We start from the raw sequence: 15238 nt of genomic DNA, 5'->3' as shown, positions 1-15238 counted from the left end.
TGAGTGAGTGAGTGAGTGAGTGAGTGAGTGAGTGAGTGAGTGAGTGAGTGAGTGAGTGAGTGAGTGAGTGAGTGAGTGAGTGAGTGAGTGAGTGAGTGAGTGAGTGAGTGAGTGAGTGAGTGAGTGAGTGAGTGAGTGAGGAGAGAGAGAGAGAGAGAGAGAGAGAGAGAGAGAGAGAGAGAGAGAGAGAGAGAGAGAGAGAGAGAGAGAGAGAGAGAGAGAGAGAGAGAGAGAGAGAGAGAGAGAGAGAGAGAGAGAGAGAGAGAGAGAGAGAGAGAGAGAGAGAGAGAGAGAGAGAGAGAGAGAGAGAGAGAGAGAGAGAGAGAGAGAGAGAGAGAGAGAGAGAGAGAGAGAGAGAGAGAGAGAGAGAGAGAGAGAGAGAGAGAGAGAGAGAGAGAGAGAGAGAGAGAGAGAGAGAGAGAGAGAGAGAGAGAGAGAGAGAGAGAGAGAGAGAGAGAGAGAGAGAGAGAGAGAGAGAGAGAGAGAGAGAGAGAGAGAGAGAGAGAGAGAGAGAGAGAGAGAGAGAGAGAGAGAGAGAGAGAGAGAGAGAGAGAGAGAGAGAGAGAGAGAGACAGTCCACCGGGCTGCCAGCCAAGATCTTCTGTCTGGAGGGAGAGAGGCTAAATACAATACAATTAGAATCAAGTAGAACAAAATGCACCAACACAGAGATGGAATTAGTGGACGCATTTGGAATATTTGAAATGGTGTATAGGTTTCCAAGTAACATCCTCCTCTCAGAGATTTAGTGTTAAAATATTAGGTGGGTGAAATCTGAAAAGTAAAGCTTCCTATATCGTTCAATGCATTCTTCCGCAAAGGTTGGGTAAACTGTTGAGCATAAAAAAGGTGGGTAAACTGCATTTACATGTGGTTATCCTCCACTAGACCACTGGTCTTAATCCCAATATAATATCAGTATGTGGTCGTAGCGTATGTTAATACTGTTAAAGAGGTGTCTTGCTATGCATGAATGATGACTTTTCTGTTTAATGGAGAGGAATGTTTAATCTATGGCCATAAATGTACATTCTCACCATCTATTCTCTGATCATCCCATAGATCTCTGCACAGCAGCCATATGCACCCCAGCCTAGCATTGTGTCACACTGCTGAATTTGATGATTAGAGAAGTCCTAATGCATATTTAAACGCTTTGAGATGAGAAGTGATTTGACATATACAGCTGCTGTCAGCATTATGGGTTGTTATCAGGAATATATTAAGAAGACGGGGGAGGGCAGTGGGGTACACATGAAAAGGCAGCCCACTGACCCTCTGCATTAACTCATACCGTCTCCATTTCAATGATGCTCTCCTCTGAATTAATTGGGTTGTTAACACAGGCAATTAGGAGTGCAGCTGAGACCAGAGGAAACGAGGGATAAAGTCTGATGAGTGGTGGTTAGATATATACACATTCATTCACACATGTGAATGAATGTGGCTCTTATTCATATCCAATTCAGAGATTCTGCTTCACTTCAGAGAATGTCTCTAATGATTGTATCTCCCTTGGCTCATTCAACGTTTGTTGTTAGTAGGCTATTCTTGTTCCCTCTCTCATTCTCTTTTCTTATTTTATTTTACTTGTTTTTAAGGGTCGCTCTCTTCACAGGAGACTTGACCATTGTGACTAATTAGTCCGAAGCTATTTCAGGAATGTATTTACTTTGTGCTATATATGCCACAATATTCATGCAGCACAGTATCATTGAATAGCATAGCTCTGTCAATGTACACTTTTAAGAGCTAGTGAGGTGTCCTATTTCTTCAGTAATTGGGACCCAGGGGGACAGTCACAGTTTTGAAACGTGTACACAATGAGGGAGGCAAAATATCCTCAAGGCTGGAACATAGTTTTAAGAAACCATTATTCACACTGTCAGACTTCTTTTTACCTAGGTTTCAGGAAATAACTCATTAGATATTGTGGATGCATAGTCTACCCTAAATGTTACATTCCCAATCTGTAATTTCAAAAGCCTGACCCTAACATTTTGTTTGGTAGAACATAGGATAAACAACGAATGGAATAATGCAACCTAAGATTTTGGTTTATGATAGACAGTTGTACTAAATTCCCAAGGCATGTAATATTCAACAATAATCAATGGGTATCCTGGAACATTGCACATTATTATTTCAGTGTCTTGCATATTTGATTTACACATAGGCAACTACAACCAATCACACACCCTTTTATTAACTGATAATAGCGTTTTCATAACATTCCATTTTTGTATTCTAAATTTAATATGATTATTAGTCTGGTTTAGGTAGTTAAAAGGCACTAGGCCTATCAATTATGGTAACACACATACAATTAATGAAATGGCACAGCACCATCAGTTATGCAAATGACACTTATATTTCTGTTGAATTTGGTGTACGTAGGCAACAGTGTCGTTCAAAATGTTAACGCATATGTCCCCGCACTGCGTGTTAATTCCCGGTCCAGTGCTCCCGGATCAAGAGTGTCTGTGACTCTTCGCAGGACCCGTCCGCTATACCCATAATTCACCGCGCTGAGACAAAATGAAGGAATACAGCCACTGCGGGAGAACAATGTTTGGGCTCTAAAGATTGAAACGGACGACCAAAGGTGAAATAAACCAGCCGAAAGAGCTATTGGTGGTCATGTACTGGTAAGACAAAAGGAAATATATATTTTGGGCGAGTTTAAATATGTGAAACTCAGGCAAGAGTGTGGGACAGACAACAAAGCGCAAAGCTAGATAGCATACCGTTGCTTGAGCCGAGCATCATCAATTGTTCGCTTGAGTTGCATGGGCCATTTGTTATGGGTACGTCGCACGTATGCTCAGTTATGGTTTATTTCAGTCCTCACCCAATGCCTGTTAGAGGTTCAAGTAGTTTATATCAACTGGTTTAATTAGTTAGCCAGGTATTATGTATTTCAGAACCGCTCACAATATGTTGACGAATGACGACACACCGTGTTGTCTAAAATCTCTTGCGCGTGCATACGCCGACTCGCAAGTTTGTCAATCAAAATGATTTCAGAATTAATTCCATACCTTGGAATCGATGTAGGACTACGTCAGGCGAGAACGGCAGATCCTCACATGTTTGGTGTAATATTAAATTCATTCTATGGTGTTAATTGAATTTTTACCGAGTATTACTGTTCTCTGCTGATGGCCATATTAGCTAATTATTGCATGATCCTGCATCACAAAGGGCCTGGCAGGCTGGTTAGCCAAATGGCTAATTGCTTGGTGGCTAGCCAGACGTTAGCAGTAGCTAGCTAGCGGTCTTTCTAGCCCAAGTGAGTGACACTCGATGAATAAATCACAGTTTAGCACTGGGAACCGATTTGCCGCCTACGTCATTACTTTCTTCTTCTTTTTTTACCACTGAATTTGTTTTAATTTTCAACTAACGCTTTCTTACAATGCATACCATTTTACTGTAGCATGTTACATATGCATCTGTTAGCTTTATTTGGTATCAGCATGCTAGCAAGTTTCATCCAATGCAATTGCAATCGAGCTAGGCTAGCTATGCTGGTGGAGACAATGAAGTTCAGAGACACGATTAAGTTACACGTGAAATCTGAAGCTATTCAAATGAACTGTGTCTTGTGAATGAAAACACACTATTGTAAAGTAATTCAATTGAATACAAGAAACTGGCTAGGTAATGGTAGTCTGGACAATGTTAAATTATGAAATTGCTGCTTATATTTTGTTATCGCTATTTCACCGAGTTAAGCTATCAGTGACACTGATATCTTCCTCAAGGTGATGCACTGGTTTGGATGATGTTGTTCTTCTTATTCCAAAAACTCCATTTTGATTTTGCCTTTTGGAATCCTCTGTCATTCCTCGTTACATTTGTAAAATAGCACAGCAGCTGAGACATGACTAACCTCAGTCATCTCAAATGTCGCGTTATGATGGTAACTTAGAAAAGTGTTACTTTTGTGAGATCAGCCTAATCTTCCTGTAGCTATAGACAAGTATATTAAACAGCCAACGTTTTGCAGTATACCCATGTTATTAGTTTTATTTTGTTTCTTGATAGTATTTCAGTGGCTAGTACTGGCTACTCTTGCTTGGTTCTTTAACTTTAAAGCCCATGTTTGATGGGTGTCCTATGATGATGACGACCTGTAGTCACAAATTAAAATACAGAAATGGACCTTCCCTTTACCTGTATAACCTAACTGGGCTGTTGCCTTTTTTAGTTAATTAGCCTAGTCCTCAAATAGGATGACAGATTAACACACCGCTTCAGGTTTATTCCGCTCTCTCATAGGACGTCAGGGTTTAACATATTCTAGGCTATACCTTTTACCCAGGTTAATTCAGCTACATCTGAGGTTGACTGAAGACTTTCTAAAAAATAGCCTGTTTTTAGGGTACCATAATTCACACAAGTCAGACTCCAGACTGTGGCTGTTTGTTGTTGACCCACAAACCCTTATTATTAATCTGGCTAAGCACTTGATGGGGAGATCAGAGGGCATGAAACTGATTCCTCGGGGACAGCCCATTGTAACAATGCTGCCCATCCAGTCAATGTCTGTGGACAGTTAATTTATTTCATGTGAGTTGGTGTCAGCAGCACATGTAAACCAAAAACAAACCATCATATATCACTGATGGAAAGGCCACCCAGATGTTAATGTTTATTTTCCACTCATCCAGGAGTGCTGCACTGCAGCTTCACCCTGCTCTCCTCTCAGCTGTGTCTGTGCGACATATGCTATCTGGGGGGAGAAACACATTTTTAGAGCAGAATACACATTTCCGTTCGCTATAACGTATGGACAATAAAGTTGCATTGTACTTCAGCATCTGCTCTTTCTTTCCCAGGATGGTTCCGGTTGGCTCCCTTTAGTTGAACCTGCCCACCACCAAGTTCATCATGAGCATCATTCAAGACAAACTAGGTAATGACTTCCTGCGCTCCAATGGGAGCATGGACTCCAACTTCTCCCCTGGCATGATCATGTTCAGTCACCTGCCCCCAGTGACCAGCTTCACCCGGCTGGCCACCCAGTCTGTTATGCAGGACCTGCCAGGCCCTCACGAGATGATCCTGAAGAAGGAGCGGGACTCTCCAGACTGCAGCATGGCTGGGGTGGGCGGCCTGGTGGAGTATGGCGGGGTGGGGGACTATGTCCATGCCATGGAGATCAAGCAGGAGAAGATGACAGAACATGACTACCGTCAGCCGCTGTACCCTGGAGGCCCGGGGAAGAGCACAGAGCTCCTGGAGGTGTCCATGGGCAACCACCAGAATCTGCTGGTGCATGACCTTAGCCTAGGCAACGTAAGGCCTTCTGACACATCAACACTTCGAGGGCTGGTTTCCCACACACAAAGCCTAGTTGTGGATTAAAAAGCCTTCTCATCAGAGATTCTCCATTGAAATAGCTTTTTAGTCCAGGACTAAACTTAATCTGTGTCTGGGAAACCAGACTGTAATGTTCTTTAAACCAGGGAATTCAAGGCAAGGCACCACACCATAATAGGGATAAAAAAAAAATATTAAAAAAATCGTATTTGTTTCACCATCAACCTTTACCGGTTGTATGTAGACAAATGACTTTTTGGTATTACACATTTTCATACATATTTTATTTAAATATGCAAATTGGGCAATATATCATTAAATATGCACATGATTGCATATCACGCAAATCAATTTTTCTGGACACAGCCTAAATATTTTTGTTTCATTTTAACACTCCATGACCGGACTTGTCCAGAGCAAATTGTGGGTAAATACTTTCGATCTTTCGATCTGTAAAATACTAAAGACATAGATGTAGGTAAAAAGCTTTTTTGGCAAATGTTTCCCAACAAGATCTTACCCAGAAGAAAAAATTGACAAGATATCCTCAATTTCCTAAGTCTGTACCTAAGCATAACCATACAGAATTTGGTGAAGCCAGATGCTTCTGAAGCTGAGGAAAATGAGTTGTTTGGTGTGTGGGAAGGGTCTGACTTTCAGTAAATGGCAGTTGAAGAAAAGTACAGTGAAATTAGGCTGTCAAAGGCCTATTTAGACCTAATCACCATCTCCAAAGTAAGTTACTAAATAGACCAGTTTAACATTCTCTATGAAATGTACTTTTAAATTGTGTAATTCAATGTAGTGAGCTTTGAAATGATTTTGTGCATTTTAAAGTGGTTAAAATGAATTATGCTGTTGACTAGTATGATAAACTAAAGAAAATATACATTTATCTAAATTCAGCAAAAAAAGAAATGTCTTCTCACTGTCAACTGCGTTTATTTTCAGCAAACTTAACATGTAAATATTTGTATGAACATAACAAGATTCAACAACAGACAAAAGGGGGGGGTCAAAAGTAACAGTATCTAGTGTGGCCACCAGCTGCATTACGTACTGCAGTGCATCTCCTCATGGACTGTACCAGATTTGCCAGTTCTTGCTGTGAGATGTTACCCCACTCTTCCACCAAGGCACCTGCAAGTTCCCGGACATTTCTGGAGGGAATGGCCCTAGCCCTCACCATCCGATCCAACATGTCTCAGACGTGCTCCGTGGGATTGAGATCTGGGCTCTTCGCTGGCCATGGCAGAACACTGACATTTCTGTCTTGCAGGAAATCATGCACGGATCAAGCAGTATGGCTGGTGGCATTGTCATGCTGGAGGGTCATGTCAGGATGAGCCTGCAGGAAGGGTACCACATGAGGGAGGAGGATGTCTTCCCTGTAACACACAGCTTTGAGATTGCCTGCAATGACAACAAGCTCAGTCCGATGATGCTGTGACACACCGGCCCAGACCATGACGGACCCTCCACCTCCAAATCGATCCCGCTCCAGAGTACAGGCCTCGGTGTAACGCTCATTCCTCCGACGATAAATGCGAATCCGACCATCACTTCTGGTGAGACAAAGCCGCGACTCACTTTTTGCCAGTCCTGTCTGGTCCAGTGACGGTGGGTTTTTGCCCATAGGCAACGTTGTTGCCGGTGATGTCTGGTGAGGACCTACCTTACAACAGGCCTACAAGCACCCAGTCCAGCCTCTCTCAGCCTATTGCGGGCAGTCTGAGTGCTGATGGAGTGATTGTGCGTTCCTGGTGTAACTCCGTTGTTGTTGCCATCCTGTACCTGTCCCGCAGGTGTGATGTTCGGATGAACCGATCCTGTTCAGGTGTTGTTTCACGTGGTCTGCCACTGCAAGGATGATCAGTGGCCGTCCTGTCTCCCTGTAGCGCTCTGTCTTAGGTGTCTCACTGTACGGACATTGCAATTTATTGCCCTGGCCACATCTGCAATCCTCATGCCTCCTTGCAGCATGCCCAAGGCACATTCACACAGATTAGCAGGGACCCTGGGCATCTTTCTTTGGGTGTTTTTCAGAGTCAGTAGCAAGGCTTCTTTGGTGTCCTCTAAGTTTTCATAACTGTGACCTTAATTGCCTACCGTCTGTAAGCTGTTAGCTGTTTTAACGACTGTTCCACAGGTGCATGTTCATTAATTGTCTATGGTTCATTGAACAAGCATGGGAAACAGTGTTTAAACCCTTTACAATGAATATCTGAAGTTAATAGGATTTTTATGAATTATCTTTGAAAGTCAGCATCCTGATAAAGGAATGTTTCTTTTTTTGCTGAGTTTAGTTTGACATGTACATTTCTAAAAAAGAATAATATTAAATGGCCCAAATACCAACAAATCTCTAAATTGATAGGTAAATGCAAAAATATAATTTCAGCCTATGGTGTCTGGCCTTGACCCACACCAAATTTACCTCTTTTGTTATGTTAAAAAATAAAATAAAATGTCCTCTATTGAAATGTCTAATTTACTGCAGCATTACAATTAGTAAAAAAATTAATAATAATAATTACTCCGGAGGTTTGGTTGATCAGATGTCCACCTGTCTTTTGGGGTGTGGGCTTGTAACATGGCCAATCTCACCAAAGACTGATGGATTGAGGGAATGTGTGAAAGGGGTGGGGGTAGCGGAGGGAGGAAGGATTTAGTAATGGTGACCTAAATATAAGGCATCAAATGCAAAATATGTCCCTCTCAAAATGATTGAGATTGGTCCTCCGTGTGAATGGAAACGTCTTGGCAAGGACACGGTCGTCTTGTTTGAGCTTGCACTCACACATTGTCTTTACACACACATGCTCTCTCTCTCTGCCTAACAATAGCCAGACTCCAGAGGTTTACTAGGCAGCACTTGGCATGCTCATTGAAAAGCTAGACATATCATTTCCTACTCACTAAATATGGTTTATTAGTTTATCCAAGGACATCTTAGAGAATACATTACATTAACTTTGAGATGTTTTATTTATTTAACCTTTTATTTAACTGCGTTATCTATACACATGTATGATTATATTACTGAGGAGACAATCATTTTTCTCTACTCAAAAAGCCGATTCCCTACTAAAGTTATGAGTAGTTTCATTTGGAGTGCAGTCGGAGCACCCCAAATGGTGCTATTATTTTCAGGATAATGACATGAATGTGAGCTTGCAGACATTTTGATCCCACTGATCCTGCGCTCGTTTGGTTGCGGAAATGAGACGGGTTTGTTTTGGCTAGCCTTTCCCCTGATCTAATACAATGATTGGTTGATATTTGAGAGCTCCGTCGTCTTTCACATGCACCCATCCACACTCATAGGCTGTGTACGACTTTTGACCAGGGCCCATAGGCCGTTGGTCAAAATTAGTGCACTATATAGGAAATAGGATGCCATTTCAGACAGCCATGTTCTTAGTATCCATATGGTGTTGGGAAGTGTAATTGAAATCCCAGTGTCCCTTTCCTAAACCACAGACCCTTTTGTTTGAAGATTGCTCTTCATAGTGGGTGAACATGCTGAATATTAATGAGTCTGTATTTACACTTGAGTTGCTAGTTAATAAGCATAGGCCTTTTCTATGGGATTCTAAGTGCGTCTCAAATGACACCCTATTCCCTTTATATAGGCCATTTTGATATGCATCCTAAATTAACAGCAGCTCTCCCATTTGAATGACTGCTTAACTGTCTGGAGAGATGCACAGGGGGAGCCATAAATATGTGGTTTATTACTCTACCTTCTGGCACTTCCCCAAGGCAGCCTTCTGCAATGGCTGAAATGAGCTTTCACTAAATGCTGCATGAGTCTGTTTTTGTCTTGTGTACACATGCAATATGTCGGCTATGTGACTGAACTAGGCCGTTCCCATTCTCTCAAGTGTTCATTTAAGTCTTCTCGCTCACTCTGCGCCTCCCTTTTGTCATCCAGCTGCCGAGTCGGTTAGGAAAGGAGTCCTCAGGAAAGAGAGGTCGAAGGTCAAATGGTGAAGAGAGCAAGCCCCGGAGGAAACGTGGAGAGCCTAAGGTGTGTGAACTGTCCTTTCTATTCAAGTTGTATGTGTTTGATATGCATCTTAAGTTATCTTGATTTAGATATAATTCATTTTTCAATAGTTTAGCATCCATTACATCAAAGTATATTTTTTTTCCTGAACTTAGTTTCTATCTTCAGTGAAACGATCATGCATTAAATAAATTAAATTGCATTTGTTAGTTGAATTGACCTTCTTTTGTCCAAAAGCAATCAATGATGCTGGATGCAGATGGAGGCAGCCTGTGGCCCAACGGGAAGCTCCACATCTGTGAGCACTGCAGCGCATCCTTCAGGAGCTCATACCACCTGCGCAGACATGTCCTCATCCACACAGGTACCCAGGACCCTACTGACTGATCTATTAGGCTCATTTTTAATCTGTTTGTTTTTTAATGAAAAATTATATCTTGAGGGAACATTTTTCACTTTCACAAATGAAAGAAGTTCAGTATTTGTGTTGAATTGAATAGACAAACGAGATTGTTATGGGATGTCCTCATTCACACGGGTACCTAGGCCACTGATCAAAATGTCTGTTCATTTCTAGCATTCAGTGTGGTCTCGGTTAGTTTCTCACTAGAGTATAAAATAAAAAATATCTCCAGAAATTTTTGGAATAGATCGTGTGGTTAGAAAAACCTAGTTTTTCACAAAGTCACTGTAGGAAACCTTGAAATTAAACCAGTGCAGTATTAGTTTTGAATAGACTAGGCAGACGCAGAGGATTTAACTTAGTAACCATGACTGTGTGGCTGTGGTGTTGCCTTAGGTGAGAGGCCGTTCAGGTGCAGCCAGTGTAACATGAGTTTCATCCAGAAGTACCTACTACAGCGGCACGAGAAGATCCACAGCGGTGAGTGGCATGTCATACATCCCACACACACATGGCAAGCACACTAATGATGCGTGAGAGGCAAACAGTCAATTACCTTTGTGCACCAATAGTTGGATGACACAATGAGCAAACCTATGTTTTGTAGATGATTATTTTTCTTTAGATCTTCTGTGATGTTTCCCATGACAGGAGAGAAGCCTTTTTGCTGTGACCAGTGTAACATGCGCTTCATTCAGAAATACCACATGGAGAGACACAAGAGGACTCACAGTGGAGAAAAGCCATACAGATGTGAGACCTGCCAACAGGTAGTGACCTCCACATGAAAAATCTACTGAAATAGGTTGACGTGTGTTGGGAGGGGAGTGGTTATGATGCATGTCTGCTTTTAACCTGTGGAAGCAGCAGCACTTTTGAATGGCCGAAGCAAATGTCCCCTCGGGGACAATGCATCCTAATATGCCCACTTCCATTATGGCATGAGGCATGACCTGACAAGTTATATTTCTCGGGATGGAAATGTCTTCGTGTCTATCCCATTCTGCTGTTTACAATCTGTACCCTACTTATGGTCTCTCTGCCCTGCAGTTTTTTTCTAGGACAGACCGATTACTCAAGCACAAGCGAACCTGTGGAGAAGCCATAAAGAAGGGTCTGGAGCCCGGGATGTTGGACCTGGGCTGTGAGGACATGGGGCAGGGCAGCTACGGAATCACTCAGGGAAACACTGGGGCCTCGGTCCGGAAGAGGGGCAAGTCCAAAAACTCTGAGGGAGGGGAGCGCAAGAGGAAGAAAGCGGCGGGACCGGCTGAAGCAGGAGGGCTGGGCGGAGAACACATCCACGGGGTGCCGTCGGGAGGCTACAGTCTCCATGACTACAGCGTGGAGAATCACACTGTGTCCTCGTCCACTCCGCCAGGGCCCAGTATGCACCACGAGCATGAAGGCAGAGCCCCTAAGATGGCCTTCAAGAAGGCCAACCGTAAGGCCTTGGACCAGGGGGGCTTGGGGCAGGCCAAGCAGGGCACTATGGAGCAGGGTGAGGGTGTTGGGATGGTCGGGATGGGCCTCATGCAGGGCTCTGAGGCCAAATCGGGTCCCACCAGCAGCAACTATGATGATGCCATGCAGTTCCTCAAGAAGAGACGCTACCTTAACGCGGCCAACAGTGCAGCATCAGGGGCCGGGGTGGCAGGGAGCAGCACCAACGATTATGAGGTCAACGTTGGTCACCTGTCGTCCCAGCAGTCGGTTATCCAGGGGGTGGTCTCAGGTGTGATGGACAGCGACTCGCCCCTGAGTCTGCTAGACTCCTCCCCCATGGGCGTGGACAAGCACGACAGGTCGGGGATCCCTGACGAGGTACTGCAGAGCCTGCTGGACCACTACACCCAGAAACCAGACAGCTCACACCACGACGTGCACTTTGACCTCAGTGACCAGCACGTGGCGCTGCACCCTGTCTCAGCAGATGGCTCTGACCTGAGCCACGATGCAGACTCTCCCAGCCCGTCTGGAGACAAGACGGTCATTATGCACGAGTACTCCCGCTTCTTGCTGCAGGCCCTGGAACGCACCAGCCACAACACAGGCTTCCCCCTGGGACCCGGGCTCCCAGCTACAGGGCCCTTCACCAGCACCCACCAACGCAACCCACTCTTTACAGACAAGCACATGTACACTACGTCCCCTCTGGAGTGTGGCTTCGGCCAGCCGGTGGCCTCTCCCACCCTGCCCTCCTCCGTGCCAAAGTCCCACTTTGCGATGCTGTCAGACTCCTCTCCGCAGCACAGCTTCCACCTAAACAGCCTGGAGCCTGCCACCCACCAGCAGCTTACCCCTTCTCAGGAGCTCACCGACCAGATGGAGAAGCAACACTCCTCCTCTTCCCCCTCCTCCTACCAGATCAACCCGTCTGACCTGGGCAGCCAGAAGGACTCGCAGAACCTGGCTTCTCTGGACCCCTCTAAGGGCTCCTACACGATCGAGAACTTTGCCCAGGCCTTTGGATCCCAGTTCAAGTCGGCCGGCCGCGGCGCCTTGTCGTACGGCGCTGACTCTTGCGGGGAGGTGGACCACAGGATAAGGACACCAGTCTCCGAATTCTCAGGGTATACTAGTTTGTTAGCCGACGTCAATGAGGCAGTAAGTACAGGTTCCAAAACCCCAACAAGCCAAAGCTACAGATAAGGGCCTGGGAGGGGACAGCATTCTGTTGGAGTTTCATGTTTTGTCCATTTATTTTATTTTCTAAAAAATGTTTAGTGCTCCTATTTTATTCTTATTTTTATTAAGTGAAGTTTTAATTATTATTATTACACTGCCGCTATGCGTATGCCTCAACCCTCTCCCCAGGACTGGTCTTCAAGGACTATTCAAATGCAATTTTTTAAGATATATTTTTTAAGTAAATATCTATGTATTTAGTCTGTTTTTCTTGTCATTTTTGGTCTGCTCGTTAATCGTTAGAATGAAAAGTACCTTTTTTTTTAAAAGCAAACAGAGTAGCAATGAACTTGTTTTTTTTTTCTCCCATGAGCTTAAGGGTTTTAGCAATCAACTTTACAATTGTAGCTAGCATAATAATGAGAATAACAATGATGGTGGCAGGAAATAGCCCAGAACTGAAATAGCAAAAAATAAATAATGATATTGTCTGTTACAAGGATAAGTATTACTCAGGAAAAAGTGTAAACGGAGGCAATTGTATAGTGCAGTGAGCACTCATTTTAGAGGTGTAAATTTGCAACTACAAAGAGGATGCTTTGTGTGGTTATTTCTTGTTTTATACCTTGGTTGATGAGTGCAACAAATAATGGAGGCTGCTGCCAGCTCACTTACACTGAGAACACTTTCCACTTAGCTATATAGAGATTATGGTACTTTCTTGTTAATGTGAAACTCATGTTTTCTTTCAATAAGGGCCATATATATTTATAACAATATATACATGTATAATAACAGCTATAATCATTCTGGGGAACTGCCAGGTGAGGTAGAGGAATGGGGGGGGGGTATAAATAGTTTTCCTTGTTAGTTTGAGGAGAACATAGTGACTCTATTCCTTGGCCAATAGAGGTTGCTGTTGGACAGCTGTGGAATGGCCTTCCTCATATTTCTCCTCTTCTTCCTCTTCAATTCTTTTCTTTCCTTAAGAGTCCGATTAGCACTTTGAGCCATTTAATTGAATAAACTAAACTACCCCATAAGATCATGGAAGACATTTTGAAACAAACTGACTTGCTTTCTAAAGAGACGTGTTTATGTGGTTGGGGTTACTACCGTATGCAGATGTGGGGTTGAATGCATCTTGAGCAATGGGTTGTTAAGGGAAGGGGGGGCTTTGGTTAGGATGCCCTAAGTTTGGATGACATGGTCTCTTATGGGAGGGGGGGGGGGGGGGGGGGTTTGGGCCTGGGGAGTTTTTTTAAAAATTAGCATTATCTCCTGGATGTTATCATGTGTAGGTCATGGGGGGGAGGGGGGTTGTTTTAAAGAAATGTATTAACGGTGAAATTGAGAGTGAACGTGTTAAGTAATTCACCACTCTGTTTAGCATCTTTGCTTTACTATTTAAATTTAAAGTTAAGTGTATAAAAGTGGCTGAATATTTCTTCCCCTGTTACTGAGACAGCCTGGAAACCATGTAAGGAAGTGATCATGTGATTAAATATAACCCATATACCTATAACAAACCCAAAGCATTAGACATTTCTGGTGTGCTGGCACTACCACAATGGTATTTTATGAGGAATGGGGGTGCCTAGTCCTGGAAAATGTTGTCTACAAATAAATTCAGTGCGTCCCAAATGGCACTCTATAAAGTGCACTACTTTTGACCAGGGCCCATAGAAGAATAGGGTGCCATTGTGGACGTACACATTGTCTAAATGAAATGTACATTTCTCTGTGCATGTGTCTAATGCATCGTTTGATTATGTAATTTCTTGCAGTCCTGCAATGAATCTTTAATTTATTTGATGTACTTTTGTAAATCAAAAAATTGCATTTTCTTCCATAGCAACAACTGGCCTTTTGTGCTAGAAATGCTGTCACACTTCGTTCTTTAAAAAAAAATATATATATATTCTATTTTTATTTATCCTTTTATTTCCTTATGCCCCTTTTTTGTCTTGCAGTCATTCAGCCATGTTTCATGATTCTGTAACGTTGCAATATCATAGGGAACAATGACTGACCACTACAACCATGCTCTGTTTTTATTGGATAGGTGGCTGAGAGGTGAACAATTAAGGACATTGACCTTTTTCTATACCTCGTTATCTCTAAACACACAAGCAGGGACTGGACAAAAGGTTGGATGTATGGAGCAGAGATGCTGTCGTATGTGGCTATTTTAAAACATTGTGTTAATGACATTTATTGGACAAGGAGGGTAATATTATTGCTTTAGGGTTCTGTAAATGTCTAATCATGCCAGCCAGTGTTGCAGTCTACAGTTCAACTCATTGTCCCCAAGGTAACATTTGTTACTTCCTATATTGTATGCCTATTGTTTACAAAATAATTTACAAAACACTACATCTAAATCTTGCCCCGGATGATTATTATTATTATTATTATTCGCATAACTTTTTTTGTACAGCTCTTTTTCTTTCTTTTTTTTGTCAGCACACCAAATTTTGGGCTGAGGTTATCTTCCCTCTTATTTTGTTCCAGATTCTTGTAATGATTTGCAGGGCTGTACCTGTCCAATGAATTTATAATTGATTAGGGAAAAACAATAAATGCTGTTATCACGATTTTGTTGATTTTGGTTTGACACTTAAACAAGTGGTTTGTTCTAATGGTATTTTACACGAAGTCCATGCGGTGTGGGTCAACTGTTTGTTCACCCACCCGCAACTGCTAATAACCCATTGCTAAAATCTGATGCCCTGACCCTAACCTGAAAATATATTGTAGGCTACAGTCAGACGGTGGAATAATTTTTTGGGGGTGTGGGATTTTTTGGGTTTGTTGCCTAATGTAGATGTAAACTCGACGACAACAACAACAACAAAAAAGGCAAT

At 42.9% G+C, this 15238-nt stretch overlaps 1 protein-coding gene across 1 annotated transcript; it reads left to right on the top strand.

Moving 5' to 3' along the window:
• Positions 1-2440: 2440 nt before the first annotated feature.
• LOC109898372 (zinc finger protein 281-like) lies at positions 2441-14968 on the top strand. Its single transcript, XM_020493331.2, has 7 exons — positions 2441-2648; positions 4845-5304; positions 9266-9361; positions 9578-9704; positions 10140-10223; positions 10395-10513; positions 10794-14968. The coding sequence occupies exons 2-7, from the start codon at positions 4897-4899 to the stop codon at positions 12393-12395; spliced, it is 2436 nt and encodes an 811-aa protein (XP_020348920.1). The 5' UTR covers positions 2441-2648; positions 4845-4896; the 3' UTR covers positions 12396-14968.
• The last annotated feature ends 270 nt before the right edge of the window (positions 14969-15238 follow it).

Source organism: Oncorhynchus kisutch, linkage group LG10 (assembly GCF_002021735.2).
Source record: "Oncorhynchus kisutch isolate 150728-3 linkage group LG10, Okis_V2, whole genome shotgun sequence".
Taxonomy (NCBI): Eukaryota; Metazoa; Chordata; class Actinopteri; order Salmoniformes; family Salmonidae; genus Oncorhynchus; species Oncorhynchus kisutch.
Note: the sequence above shows the minus strand (reverse complement) of the source record. Positions and strands in the feature narration are given on the sequence as shown.